The sequence below is a fragment of the Periplaneta americana genome, chromosome 15 (assembly GCF_040183065.1).
Source record: "Periplaneta americana isolate PAMFEO1 chromosome 15, P.americana_PAMFEO1_priV1, whole genome shotgun sequence".
Lineage (NCBI taxonomy): Eukaryota > Metazoa > Arthropoda > Insecta > Blattodea > Blattidae > Periplaneta > Periplaneta americana.
Window position 1 is genome coordinate 121200198 of NC_091131.1, and position 15702 is coordinate 121215899.

The window sequence follows — 15702 nt, forward strand, 5'->3', positions numbered from 1 at the left end:
TAGATTCTGACCGTCTCCTGCTTCACAGAGGAATGCTTCATGAGATGCTGGAAAGTGAAGGAAAAGTCATTGAGAACATAAAAGACCTTATCAGTCACTTCAAGCAAGAAATTCATCTATGGAACATGCTCTCAGAACTGTACAAGTTTTTGAAAATTGTGATGATGATTCCTGTGTCAACAGCAACAGCAGAGAGATCTTTCCCAGGTCTTAAAGACTTAAGACCTATTTACGTTCAACTATGAGACAGCAGAAGTTAAATTCTGTGAGCATTTTATATGTCCACAAGGAGGCTGCTAAGGCATTAGATTTGGAGAAGATGTCAGATGAGTATGTTCATATCAAGAAATGAGCAAAGGAAGAGGACATTCCTTCAAAAAATATATTTGTAAATCAAATTATACTGTTGTGTTATGTTTATTTTTCTACTGTTAGGCCTACTTGTGAATATTTTTAATGCATAGAAACATTCAATTTTAATATTTACTTATTCTTTCCACTCCGAAATCCAATGTTCTTTTCAAGTCGATATAAATAAATAAGAAAATCAATAGAACTTTCCTTCAGAAAATGTATTTGGGAAGCAAGTTACAGTGTTGTGTTTACTTTTCTACTGTAGGCCTAAATGCGAATATTAAAAAGAAAAAAAGCATAACTGTTTTCATTTTCCCCTCCAAATCCTAATGTTCTTTTCAGTCAAGCCTCTTGCCCCCCCCCCCCCAAAATTAATTTTAAGTCGGTGCCACTGGTGGTGGTAGTTGTACTGATACAATGATCAAGAGGGAGAGATCGAAGATTATACAATATGTTAGTTATGTAAATTTTCCCACAAAAGCGTTTAAAAGAATAAAATTGTAGATTGGACTTTGCTGGTGATGAAAAAGAAAATCACAACATTTCGAAGGGGGAAAAGAACTGGCCACCCTACCCCATTACCTCTTGGCTTAGTTGCCTCATAAGTGTTGCCTTGTTGGTATCACTTGTGAGGTTCAGACCTGTTTTCGAACAGTTGACTAAACAACAACAACGTTTCGAAGATTGGCTCTATCTTCGTGTTCAGGTGATCAAAAATGAGGCAAGAAGGAATTCCTACTTTTTGGGATCGTTACAAACAGCTAATCTGAAGACAAAGATAGAGCCAATCTTCGAAACGTTGTAATTTTCTTTTTATTACCAGCAATGGAAAAGGTCAAATATATATGTCTTCACCTAAACAATTCATCTATTGCTTTCACTCATATTTAGATTAACACCCATATTTAGATCAGATTAACCAAATATTCAATAACTGGTGATGAGATTTTTTTTTTTTTTTTCCAATCTTCTCAGTTTATAGGATGTTTATGAAAGAACGAGTTATTGTAAGTGTTAATTACAGACATTCAATAATAATTGTAACATAAACTTTGCAGCATTCTTTCTGTAAGTCAAAATAAGCATACAGTTTTGGCGAATGTGTATTATATAATTTCTGAGAAACAGAATACAAATTTTGTTATTTACCGAAATGTTTTGTGGCAATTCTTTTTTTTTTCTGAATCAATATATTTGTTCTATACTACAGTGAGTGTATCCATTACCGTGCAGATCTTTCGAACGTCTGTTGATCTGCCCAATAGTTATTGCCTGTGTGTATACAAATTTTAAATACATTATAACATATTTCCAAAGTTGAACACAAAGTTTTAGAGTTGAACAGTCTTTGCTAAACCTTAAAGTAGAGCGAAATAGTAGTATAGAGTAACAGAAAAGTGATTTATGTGTCATTTCCATCAGACTATTGAAACTTAACATATTGTTGACCTGAATTCACTTTCCACATCTGTGTCATATTTTTACACAGCTCTTAAATAGCTTATTGTCTTCTTCACAGAGACAGACAACAGTCAGACATTTATTGCAGTTTCTGTTTTGTCATAACTGATGTAAAATGATACGTAATTATTATCATGTCATCCAGATTTATATTGCTTTTATTTGTTGGAAAATAAAGTTCTATATACTTGTAATAAATAATCAATTATTCAATTGCTAATGAAATGTACATTTTAAATTTTCAGAAGATCCAGGTGGTGGCAGCAGTGGTGGTGGATATTCAGGAGTTGGAGGAGGAGATGGTGTTCAAACTGATGATGGCTATTCATCCTCCAACACTTCCAAGTCGACTGACACCACCTCATCCTCCTGTGATCTCAACAATAGCAAGTACCTGCACAAAAAGTTCAAGAAAATGGCAACAGCTTCACTACCCAGTGAAGCTCTTGCCGCCCCTCCTCTAGAGGTTACTGCAGAGGAAACTTTGGTCAACGGCATTGCATTTGGTTCTGTCACGACAGTAGAATCTAATACAACAGGGTCCAAAGTATCAGATGCTTCGAGCAAAGCAATGAAAATTGCAAGTGTTACTGAAGGATTAAAGAATAAAGTAGGAATCGAAAGTGCATCATCTCCTGTAGCTACATCAAGAGGTGCCTCCCCTTCAGTGATGACTTCGTCACCAGTTCCTCCTGCACCTCTACCTCCACCAGTTTCTTCAAGCAGCTCATCGTTATCATCGTCATCATCATCTTCGTTATCATCAGTGCCTCAGCAGGGACGTTACGTGTGTCCATACTGCAAATTAGCATGTGCCAAACCTAGTGTTCTCCAAAAGCATATCCGTGCCCATACGAATGAACGACCTTATCCCTGCCAACCATGTGGATTTGCTTTTAAGACGAAGAGTAATTTGTATAAACATTGTAGATCCCGAGCACATGCTCTGAAGATGGAAGAAGAAGGCTCCAACAGTGGAACAAAATTCAATTTGCCATCTGCCGAATCATCAGATGTTGAAGATGACGAAGATGAAAACTACAGCAACAGCACACCACCACCTACAAGTCTAGCTCCAACCACAACAATCACAACAGTTCATGGCAACAACTGCAGTGTGTCTTCAAATTACACTACATCAAGTACAACATTAACCACCACTGCTACGTCTACTACAACCTCAGCTATGTCATCATTGCCTGTTACCAATGAAGCCAATAACAACCAAGACAAGCCAAGACAAATATACAAACCCAAATTCCACAAAGCAGCTTTGTATCAGGAAGAAGGGCAGCAGCTAGCAGCAGACACTGCAGTGACAGCTAAATCTAAACTTACTGTTAATCCTACCACATCCGCGCAATCCTTAGACCTTTACCTCAAGACGTCACTACCATCATCTCAGATGAATCCAACATCTTCATTGATCTCCACTTCAAAAAACCCGTCTTCCCCAAGCCCAGAGTACCTGCAACGACACATCAGTAAGATAATTAGTGACAACCAAGCAATTGTGGAGACAGTCGATCCACATTGGTCTAAAAAGTTTCTTCAGCGTCAAACTAGCAAAGAGCAACTCAGGGAAGGATCTCCTGCAAGTCCTTTATCACCTTTATCATCTCCAGGAATTGATGTAACATCACAGTGGCCTAAAAAACTTCTTCAACGTCAGATGTCACTAAATGATCCTGGTGGTTTTGAAACCGAACGAGCAAAGTTATCAGGTCAGCAGTCTGCACATTCAAAATTGGCACTTGCACTTCTAGGATCAAATAGGCATGAATCAGCTTCATTGTCACCAAGACCCTCAGAGAGTCCTTTATCTGTGGTATCAACCACACCAGAACCATCTCTATCCTATCAGCAACCTCTGAATCTCTCCACAAGCCACCATGCAAGTAATAAAATGAGTATTGAAGAACCCAGTTCTAATCATCCTCGGAAACGATGTCACTCTGATAGCTTTGCCATTTCTGGACCAGGAAGGAGCCATTTCTTGAGTGCTACCACTGTTCTCAAGGATCATAACATTTTAACTACAACAAACAATGCTACGAATTATCATCGAGGGCAGACCAACTCTAAGCTTGCAAGACTAGATGGTACTGGTACTACTGTGGCCTTTATAGAAGGTTTAAGTCCTGGAAGTAAGAATCATACAAATGAAAAACTTCTCTATCATCCACAAAATCCTGAAGGCTCAATTATTAAGGATCTTCTTCTGAAAGCAAGAGCTGCTGTTTCAGCAGGAATTCCACCTTCAGCAGGCATTTACCCAACTAGCATGACAGAAATAGTTACGTTAGACAGTCTGCCCTCAGGCAATATCTCCTATCTGAGTGGTGAAGAAGACATATACATTTGTCCACTGTGTAAAATTCCATTCCGAAACGCTCAAAATTTAGAAATTCATCAACGCCATTATTGCAAAGGAGAGATCAGTTCCAAACCTATGAGCATTTCATCACCACAGCATAGCCCAAACACAACAATGAAATATGGACCAATTTCATCTCATGCTTTGGAATTGCATCCACAAATGGCTGCAAATGCTGAAGATATTATGGGTGTGGCCGGACATACAGTAAAAACTGCTAGTATGCAAGGATTGCATACCTTAAATATTCCCAAGGGACCATCAAAAGTAGGCAAACAGGAATACAAACCATCACCATTAACTCCTCCTTCACGGGAAAGTGGGAAAACACCAACATTAGTTGTACCGCCTTTTCCATCACCAGGTCCTCTTCTTGGAAATACACCTCTTGTGGATAGCTATCATCAACTCAGTCTTCAACAACAGAAAAAGAGGGAAGATACTGATAATGAAGAAATATTAGAAGAAGTTCATCGTAGAGGACCTGTTTTGAAGAAGCGGCGACTTGATTCAGAACTATCAAGGGATACCAGTTCAACAACATCCTCTCCTGACATAAGACCACTGTCAACCACTCCACTTTCTGGCATTATGTCCCCGTCAACTACTACTTTAAGGTCATTAGAAGAATTGTCAAAGTGCCCAATGAGACCAAATTCTCTTCAAATGTTTGGAGGAGAAGTGCAGATACTTGATGGTGCTGGTGAAACAAAGACAATGAGAATAGAACCATCATCCCGTGGTGGAAAGAGCCCAGGAGCACCAGGTGGCGCAGCAGATCTTATTCTTAGTCTCCCAAATCATCTTCATCCTGGTGGAGTCTTGATATCCTCTGGAAACAGTAAAGGAGGAGCATCAGAATCTGAGGGTGAAGGAGTACCTGGAAATGTCTCTCCTCACATTGTGGTCACTATTGCACGATCTGGTCTCCATTCTGGAGGAACAATAGTTCAAGTACCACAGAAATCATCCACTCCATCAGGTACTGTTGCTAGTGGTCTGGTTAAACCTCCTCGTACTTCAGGTGGTAGCATCAATCCTATGAATGCTCCAAGTCCAAAAAACGTTACATCCCCACTTCCAAAGCAGCAACAGAAAAATATCAGTGGTGGCGGAATGATATTGAATTCTGCTTCTCCATCAACATCTCCTTATTGCACTGCAACTCTTCTAACTTCAAATACAAACACAATTACAAACACTTTCCCTGACACCTCTAAACTACTTGTACCCATTGTGCCAAATATTGCAACTCCAAACTTAGCAGTGCCAGGAATCCCAGCTCCAAATCTTAGTCACCACTTGCCATTTATACCATTTCATTCCTATCTATCTGATGGCACGCTTTTAAATCCTTTGACTAGCATCACAGCATACAATCCATTGACATTACCACCACACTCGAGCATACTCCACCAATCGCCTCATGTTTTACAAACACTTAGTATGCCTCAGCCCCAAACAAAAGACAAGAAGAGTCCTGGTACTGTCAGCTCTTCACCCATTCCACGAGACAACAATGTACCTCCTCCTCCTTACTCTGGAGGTGTAGTAACAATTCTCCATGGTGGTAAGGCAATTCCTTATGTACCTGGAATGCCTGGACCCCATTCATTACTTCCAACAGTGCCATCTCCAGTTGGAATCCGAAAGGAACCATCACCAAAACCTCTTGATCTAGCAAGCCCTTCACGGGAACCTCAGCATTCTTTTAAAATTGCAGATCACAGTAAAACACCTCAACAATCTGCACCACTTGTTCCTAAAAGTCTGAAGTCTTCTGGGGCGATTTCTACAATATCAAATATAACAGCCATAGGCTCAGTAACTGCAGTCCCATCTAGTCATTATCAGAAAGACGATCTTTCAAGAATGGTTAATTCAAAAGCATCAACAAATACTTTGCTGAAGATACCCAAAACTCCACATTTAATACCTAGTATAAAAGTTGATACTCCTATACCAGTGTCTGATCATAATACTGACAACACTGCATCCATTGTGGAAGATGCTACACAACATACACCAAATGTTGTACATCATTCTGTGAGGAAAATATCTAAAGGTTCAAGGCCAGATATGTTGGCAGTACAGGTACCAAAAGAAATTTTAAATGAGAAGGATGACAAGTTAAATAAAGAGTCCGAGGAAGGGAGAGCAAAGAAGACTGAAAAAACCAATGAAAATGAGGAGCCCAAAACCAAAGGAAACAATAATGGGAACAGACCAAAGTTCCTCAGGCCAACCACACTGCCTCTAAAACCAGGGACATTTATTCCAAAGAAGCATCATGGAACCGGACTTACTCCAACAGGAACTGTTCTTTCACTTATTAGCCCTGAGACCCCACGTCCCAGGAAATCTTACGGACAGTTGTACTTGAATGGGCATGCATACACGTACCTAGGACTCAAATGTTCAACACGCACCTTCTATTGCACATTGAATAGACCACAGCCAATGTATGTTCCTCAGAGTCCGGAACACGCCAAGCTGTCCATGTACTCCAATTGGAAGGTAAGTAAAAAATAAGGATTTTATAAATTTTCGTTCTGGTCTTCAATAATAAGGAAGAATAAAATCCTGTTGTAGTGATATGAAACATTATTTCAAGAATATGAAGTAGTCTGATTAACACAAAACATATGAGATAGTTTTCTAGTTTCACGTTTAAGGAGGGGTAGTAACCCAAATCATATGATACATTTGCAATAATCACTTAAGGAAGGCAGGCTGCTTTCTGTGCCGATTGATTGTCTCAAAATAAACCCTTATTCTTAAGTAATAGCCTATATAAATGAAAGGTTTGATCAGACTTCCTTGAACATGGAATCAATATGTTGCTCTGAAACAATGGAAACACACTATAATATGATATGACAAAGTTCTTTATAATTCTTTGAGTCATGATGCGTGCATCAGTTCCTTGCTTATTTCTTAAGCATTTATGTTTAATATAGTTCAGAAATAATTTTCCTTCTTCAATGTTTCAGATATGTCTTGAGGCTGATCCAAATCCATTTGGATTGGATCCTGGACAAGCAATGGCCTTCTATGATTCAAGGCATCGACCTACGACTTACACTGTTGCAAAACCAACTGAACATAAGCCCATGATACTGACTCATTCATCTTACTGGTTAGAAAAAAGTCAGTCTCAACAATGTGAGAAGCTTAAAACAGCGGAAAAGAAAAATGATGCAAATGCAGTAGCTGAAAAGTCTCACACAGACACAGGAAAAGACACTGGGACCAAGACAGAAGGTAGTGAGGTAAGTAGTATTCATTTTAAATATATAGCCTATATGATTTTAAAAGGTTCTAAATATTGGCATATTTAAGTATAATAAGACACATACTGTGAAAAATATCATAATTTCTTTAAATTATATAAAATGTAGAAATGATTAGTTACCTCTCTATAAATCCTGTATTAACTACTTATATGTACTCAGGTGCAAATGGAAGTAACAGCAATAATATGAAGCTCTAAAGAACTTTTATTGTAGAGAGTGTCTTTTGTAGCCTGCCGGTGGCTCCACTACAGATGCACACTAAGAGCTAAGCTTGATTTATCACATAGAATTAGTTGCTGGCACTGGCTATCTGCATGTCGTACTTGTAATTTCATTGTATTGTGTCAGAAATATATAGTATAAAGAATAAAGAGTTTTTATATACAATATTTTGTCACGCATGTATTATATAGATGTCAAAGAAAATGTTGGTGCTGGCTATCTGCATGTAGTACTTGTAATTTCATTGTAATGAGTTAAAGATAGAATAGCAAAAAATAAAGAATTTTTATATGCAATACTTTGTCTTGCATGTGTTATGGATGTCAAAGAAAAAATGTAGAAAACGTGTACATTTCACAATACCATGCACCAATTTCTAGCATCAACTCCGTTGAAACTTCGAAATACTTTATATAGGTCAATAAACATTTTGTCTTTATACAGTGAGGAGCATTTATCGTGATCCAGAGATAGGCGGTGCCAGTCCCTGCTAAGCTATGGCTTGGTTACCGAGAGGCATGTGCCATATTCCCAGTACTGATAAAATACTTACAATAATAATTGTAGTAGCTCACATTTCTCGTTCAAAATGTTTCCCATTCACTGCAAAAGATTGTTCACATCTTTTTAAGAAAATTGTTATTCACTTTCACAAGTTCTTCATCACTGACTGACTCTATAACAGCTCTTCCATAGTCTTTAAGTTCGTTTTGGTATGTGGGTTTTTTGCATAAACCTGATTTTTTAGCGTTTCCCATAAATAAAAATCGCATGGTTAGGTCCGGGCTACATGGAGGCCACAGATTCTTAGAGATAATCCTCTTACCGAAATTCCGCCATTGATCCATTAGCAGTATGAGCAGTAACAGGATCTTATTGAAAATATGCTGACAAGCATTGTGCCTATACTGGTACCAGTTAGCCACAGAATGGGGCAAGGATTTCATCTCTATAGTATACATTGTCCATTGTGCCTCATAAAAAATAGGTCCAATAATCCAAAGCCCATTAATACAGACCAAAGACTCCAATTTTTTCACTGTGCAGGGGTTTTTCCAAGCACGAAATCTGGCTTATCCTGACTTTAATGTCTGTTATTTTGGGAACATACGTGTCCATGCAAGTGAAGCCACTTTTTATCAGAGAACTAAAATAATTTTGGATTAATTTCTCCAGAATTGACTCTCTGCAAGATCCAATTACAAAAATTCATTCTCTTAGTAGGCACTTGTAGTTGTAACTCTCAGACTACTGGAATTCTGTATGGCTTTAATTTTGGTACTTTTGTTGCTCTACCACTAGAATGCTTACTTATTTTGGCTTCCTGCATCAAACGCCTAAGAGATTTTTTAGGATTATGTTCTAGTATTTTGCCAATCTCGTCCAACTTTTCTTCTGTAAGAACATGTTGTCTTCTACTTTTTTTTTTTCTTTTCGATCATTTATTGAACCTGTCTGCATAAACTTTTTATAGAGTTTTCTTATTGTACAGGCTGTCTGTCAGGAAATTTTACTCGAAATTTGCATGTTGTTGCCACACAGGATTTGATTATGTATTGTATAGATACACATGTTCACGTAACAAATATAGCATTACCATAAAACACATAGAGCACTACAAACTTTTTTAAGAAAAATAATTTTAACTTCCACTGCTATTACTCGCACCTGTTTTGAAAACTGCTATATGCCTCCAACTAGCGCCTAGCTGCTCCTGAGACAGATACCAGGCTACTATCTCAGATCTCAATAAATGCACCTCTCTGTATATTCTTGTATATAATGATCAACTATAATGTTCTTTGTTACAGAATCCAGTTGTTACAGGTGAGCCTCCACCACGCAGAGTGAAAATTTTTGATGGTGGATTTGAATCTAATGAAGATTACATATATGTCAGAGGACGAGGTAGGTTCTTTACTTAATGTTACAGTGGTAATGGAATTATGCAGAATTACAGTGGAACCTATCATACATTCAAAAGGGGAGGGGAAAAAACTGCTTATATCAGAAACAATACAACCAGTGACGAAGCTAAGGTGTAAATACAGAGTAGACTGAAAAAAATCTGCTTACCGTATATCTTTTTATACAGCAGATGTTTCTCGTCTTTTCTATCAAAATGTTTTGTGACAAAGATCGCACAAGAAGATGATGGCCACTCATTTTCACCTCAAACAGAATACAGTAAAACTTTGAATTATGAGCATACTTCGTTTCGAAAATGTGCTCTTAGTCCAAAACACTCACATATCAAAGCGACTTTCTTAATAAAAAGCAATGCAAACTCAGATTAATTCGTTTCATAACCTTTTATTCATATTAAATACAATATAATTTAGCTAGAATTCAACACAAATTACTTTGCTATATTTTGTTTTTGAATGTCTTTCATCTGTTTTACTGCTTAGTACTCTCCTTGAACATTTAAAGAAAATATTTTCACTAGCACTAATGAAATCATTTCTAACTACTTGCCTGACTGGAATCTTTTGCTTTGACTAAGAACCTATCCAATGACACCTGCTATTGCCTCATTTTGAGGATTTTGCGGAAATGTGACATTGCATTGTCGTTAAACAGATTTATCGCACATACAGGCACAACTTTATCAGGGTGGTGAATTTGAACAAAATTTTGTACTGCTTCCCACTTTTTACACACCTCTTTAATCTCATTTGAAGCGAGGAATCTCCTCTCCCTCCTCAGATGGGATCCCCTCCATTGTCTCTTGCTGTTGCTCGCAAGCGATGCAAGTTATGTACAAATCGTGCTGCTCATATTGCAAGACATCGCTTGTTTATCAAACAAAAATGTTTCCTCATTGTTGGCTCGTTTTGAAAAACATTCGCAAACTAAGTTACTTGTAATCCAAGGTTTTATTGTACAGATATAACAATATAACTTAGTTGTCTCAGAGCATTATGTTAGCCAAGGATATTTTTTATACCATGAAAATTGAAATTTTCTATTTTGTCCTCCTCTATACTTACTTACTTACTTACTGGCTTTTAAGGAACCCGGAGGTTCACCGCCATCCTCACACAAGCCTGCCATCGGTCCCTATCCTGAGCAAGATTAATCCAGTCTCTATCATCATATCCCACCTCCCTCAAATCCATTTTAATATTATCTTCCCATCTACATCTCGGCCTCCCCAAAGGTCTTTTCCCCTCTGGCCTCCCAACTAACACTCTATATGCATTTCTGGATTCGCCCATACGTGCTACATGCCCTGCCCATCTCAAACGTCTGGATTTAATGTTCCTAATTATGTCAGGTGAAGGATACAATGCATGTCGCTCTGCGTTGTGTAACTTTCTCCATTCTCCTGTATCTTCATCCCTTTTAGCCCCAAATATTTTCCTAAGAACCTTATTCTCAAAAACCCTTAATCTCTGTTCCTCTCTCAAAGTGAGAGTCCAAGTTTCACAGCCATACAGAACAACCGGTAATATAACTGTTTTATAAATTCTAACTTTCAGATTTTTTGACAGCAGACTAGATGACAAAAGCTTCTCAAGCGAATAATAACAGGCATTTCCCATATTTATTCTGTGTTTAATTTCCTCCCGAGTGTCATTTATATTTGTTACTGTTGCTCCAAGATATTTGAATTTTTCCACCTCTTCGAAGAATAAATCTCCAACTTTTATAGTTCCATTTCGTACAATATTCTGATCACGAGACATAATCATATACTTAGTCTTTTCGGGACTTATTTCCAACCCTATCTCTTTACTTGCTTCAAGTAGAATTTCCGCGTTTTCCCTAATCGTTTGAGGATTTTCTCCTAACATATTCACGTCATCCACATAGACAAGAAGCTGATGTAACCCGTTCAATTCTAAACCCTCTGTGTTATCCTGAACTTTCCTAATAGAATATTCTAGAGCGAAGTTAAAAAGTAAAGGTGATAGTGCATCTCCATCCTTTATCCCGCAGTGAGTTGGAAAAGCATCAGATAGAAATTGGTCTATACGGACTCTGCTGTAAGTTTCACTAAGACATATTTTAATTAATCAAACTAGTTTCTTGGGTATACCAAATTCAATAAGAATATTATATAAAACTTCTCTCTTAACCGAGTCATACGCCTTTTTGAAATCTATGAATAACTGATGTACTGTACCCTTATACTCCCATTTTTTCTCCAATATCTGTCGAATACAGAAAATCTGATCAATAGTCGATCTATTACGCCTGAAACCACACTGATGATCCCCAATAATTTCATCTACATATGGAGTTTATCTTCTCAAAAGGATATTCGACAGAATTTTGTACGACGTCAACAAAAATGATATTCCTCGAAAGTTACTACAGTTAGTCTTGTCCCCCTTCTTAAAAATAGGTACGATTATGGACTCCTTCCATTGTTCTGGTACAATTTCCTTTTCCCAAATTGCAAGTACAAGTTTATAAATTTCGCTAGATAATACGCTTCCACCCTCTTGTATTAATTCTGCTGGAATTTGATCAATACCTGGAGACTTGTACTTTTTCAGATTTTCTATCGCAATTTCGACTTCAGAAAGCGTGGGTTCCGGTATAAATGGCTCAGCAGTTTGTATTTGAATTTCGTCCCGATCATTTCTACTTGGCCTATGTATATTTAGTAGTTGCGCAAAATAGTTTTTCCATCTGTTAAGGATTGAATGAGAGTCTGCAAGCAAGTCACCATTCTCATCCTTGATGACGTTTACCCTTGCCTGATATCCATTTTTAAATTCCTTTATACCCTTATATAAATCTCGAATGTTTTTATTCTTACTATTTGTTTCTATCTCATTCAGTTTTTCCTTCAAGTAATCTCTCTTTTTATTCCTAAGTGTACGACTTGTTTCCCGTCTTTCATTGAAATAATTATCTCTATTCTCCTCAATTGGAGAATTCCTCTATCCGCTATTTTAATATGTAAATGTAGTATCGAGCCCCTATCTTTGTAATCTCATTTTGTTTCATATGCCCAACTTGAAATTCTGCAAATAATGACCGCTATGTTCTCTCAGTATGAGCCATTTTACACAAAATTAGTATGTAACACACACATGCATGCACTTTTTATTAAAGTAACATTCAACAATGAAGCTCAACACAGAACACGAACATAGCACGGAGTATTATATCACAGTTGAGGTTAGCCCCACATCCTGCTACTAAGTCGTAGCGAATCAATACCTCCTCCTCGGCCTTACCTCAAGCTTGTGAGTGCCACTGCCTGTGAGCAAGGTCATCGGGCATCCCTATGAGGCTTTTGCCACAAGCCTCTCGCAGTGAAATGACTGCCAACAGTGAATATAATATATGGAAAGATCGGAGTGAAATTGATTGTTACGATCGTTATTACTAACATACTTTTACTAGATAATATAATAACTCAAATTTTTTTGGTAGACTAAGCCTCTTATGAGCTTCGCCACTGGAGAAAACATATAACTTGATTACCTCTTATGGCAAAGAATATGCATTCATCACTCATAAATAAGGAGAAAAAAAACATCAGAATTTTTTTTATTCTAAAGTAACATAACACACAACCTCATTCCCTTTTCCTTCCCTCCCAAATTCTAACCAGTGACCATGTGAAATTTAACCAGTGACAATGTGTCCCAATCTTCATATTATAGGACAGGACAGGAATACCAGTCTGTATATGAATTTATACTCACCAAAAATTCACTCAACTAGGTCGAAGAGTTTGATAACTGTCTGAATCGTGACATTTTCGTCAAATCTTACATAATTGTAAGAATTGAAGACTGAACATAAAAAGATAAAATCCTAGAAAACAGAACTTTCGTGTGCAACTAATAATATAATGTCATACATTTTGTCTTTCCTTACAAGATTGAGCCAGGGACATAACTCTATTTTGGAAAAATTATTTTTCAAAGATATTGACACTTACAGCCTTTTTTATATCCAGGCTTGAATTCTTACATATAGAACTACATATTATCACAATGTAGGCTATATGTATTTTCTTTTCTCTCCCATCTCAAATTCAACATGAAATTTCTCACAATGTAACCTCATCCGAATAATAATAATAATAATAATAATAATAATAATAATAATAATAATAATAATAATAATAATAATAATAATCCGTGGCACTATAGTCCATGAAGAGTCAAGGCCAATACCGACCCTGGCCTCACGTCCAGTACCTCATTAGAGGTGAACTATCATCCAACCAGTATGGTGATAAAGTGTGGTTAACATGATGATCTCCCCATCGTTATATCTGGCTTACAAAACTGGATTTTACTTCTCATTCTAGTTCCCTAAATAATTAGAATAATAAGATATAAGTAGTTTTGTTACAATTCAAGTGACTGTCATTTTGTTTTTATCTGTTTCTCTTTGATAAGTATTCTCAATAAAAGTTGTTCATAATTTAGTGATGTCACCATAAAGACATTAATTCTTCATTACTCTATGTACAATATAATCGGTAGACAAAGGAATCTTCAACATTACTCACCTCTCAAAAGAAGTGATGCTAAGTACAGTTGCGTGCAAATTAATCCGAATAACGTAATTACTTATGCAAAAACACTCAAACGGGATAAAAAAAAAAGGATCTAAGACATACCTCAGTAATCTATGTGGCCTCCCTTGTTCCTAATAACAGCTCTGAGACGATTTGGCATGGATTCCACTAATTTCCCACAAATATTCTTCATTTCTTCATCGCAAAACCATACACCAATGAGGGCAGAAATCATCTTCTCCTTTGTAGAACAATCCATTTTTTGCATTCTTCTTTTGCAAATTGACCACAAGTTCTCAATGGGGTTAATGTCGGGTGAGTTGCCTGGCCAGGGGAGTACCTGAACATTCTTCTTGTTGAAGAATTCTGTACTTTTTCGAGACGTATGGCATGGTGCCAGGTCTTGTTGGAACACACCTCTGCCATCCAGAAATGATTTTTGCAGCTGGGGTACGATTCTGGTTTCCAATAAGTGAATATATTTGTCAGAATTCATCATTCCCTTGATAGGTATTAATGCTCCAGGCCCTTCATGTGTAAAACAACCCCAAAACATTACTTTAGGGGGGTATTTGGGTGCTTGTTGGAGATGAGCTGCTGTTACTTTTTCGGATCCTTTCCATACGTAAGAAACACGGTGGCTGTGGACCTCGAAATGAGACTCATCGGAAAAAAGTACATTCTTCCAGTCATTCACTGTCCAGTGTTGATGTAATTTTGCCCACATTAAGCGTTTTTTGCACATAACAGGGGTTAGCAGTTGCTTCTTAATAGGCTTACGAGCCCTTCGTCCAGCTTCCAAAAGCCTACGCCGCACTGTTGTGACGTGAATATTCGCCCCAGTGGTAGCCATTAACTCGCGGGTTAAGTCGACAGCAGTTAGTCTACTGTAGGATTTAATTTACTTTTCCTGACAATTAAACAATCATCTGCAGGTGAAGTCTTCCTTTTCCGGCCACAGTTTCCTTTTTTCTGGGGTGTGATGGATCCAGTCTCCCTGTATCGTTTTATGATCGAATTAACAGTAGCCAAACCGATGTGACATTCTGCAGCAATTTGCCTCTGTGTCATAGAAGAATGCTCTGCTAATGTTATAATTTTAGACCGTTTTCGTGGAGTTGTATCCATTTGTGAAGACGACAGAATGTACACAGGACTGAAATGCTTATAAGTACAAAATGACAGGCAAAATGCCACATATTATAAAAAAAAATAATAACGACAGACCTTCAACAATGGAATTACACGTACTACAGATGTCAATTAAAGCAGTATGAGCAGCTGTGAGGCCAACAATGACAGAAAATGTAAAAATATGTCGTGTTCGGGTTAATTTGCACGCTACTGTATTTTATTACTCTTAAAAATTCATCGTCCTCTGATGGCTTTGAACTTAGGAATATTGAATACAGTAGAGCATCGAATATCTGAAACAATTGGAGACAGAGGGTATTCGGATAACTGATTTTTCAGATAACCGATCATTTACAAAA

The 15702-nt window shown here is 37.4% G+C and overlaps 1 protein-coding gene across 2 annotated transcripts in view; it reads left to right on the forward strand.

Moving 5' to 3' along the window:
* shn (schnurri) overlaps positions 1 to 15702 on the forward strand; it is a 605061-nt gene that overhangs the window by 549480 nt on the left and 39879 nt on the right. The window contains exons 3-5 of one of the 2 annotated variants that reach the window (XM_069848079.1): positions 2061 to 6709; positions 7186 to 7464; positions 9522 to 9618. In XM_069848079.1, the coding sequence (XP_069704180.1) occupies positions 2061 to 6709; positions 7186 to 7464; positions 9522 to 9618 (5025 nt within the window). The remainder of the gene's footprint in view (positions 1 to 2060; positions 6710 to 7185; positions 7465 to 9521; positions 9619 to 15702) is intronic. The other variant, XM_069848080.1, reaches the window with a different exon arrangement.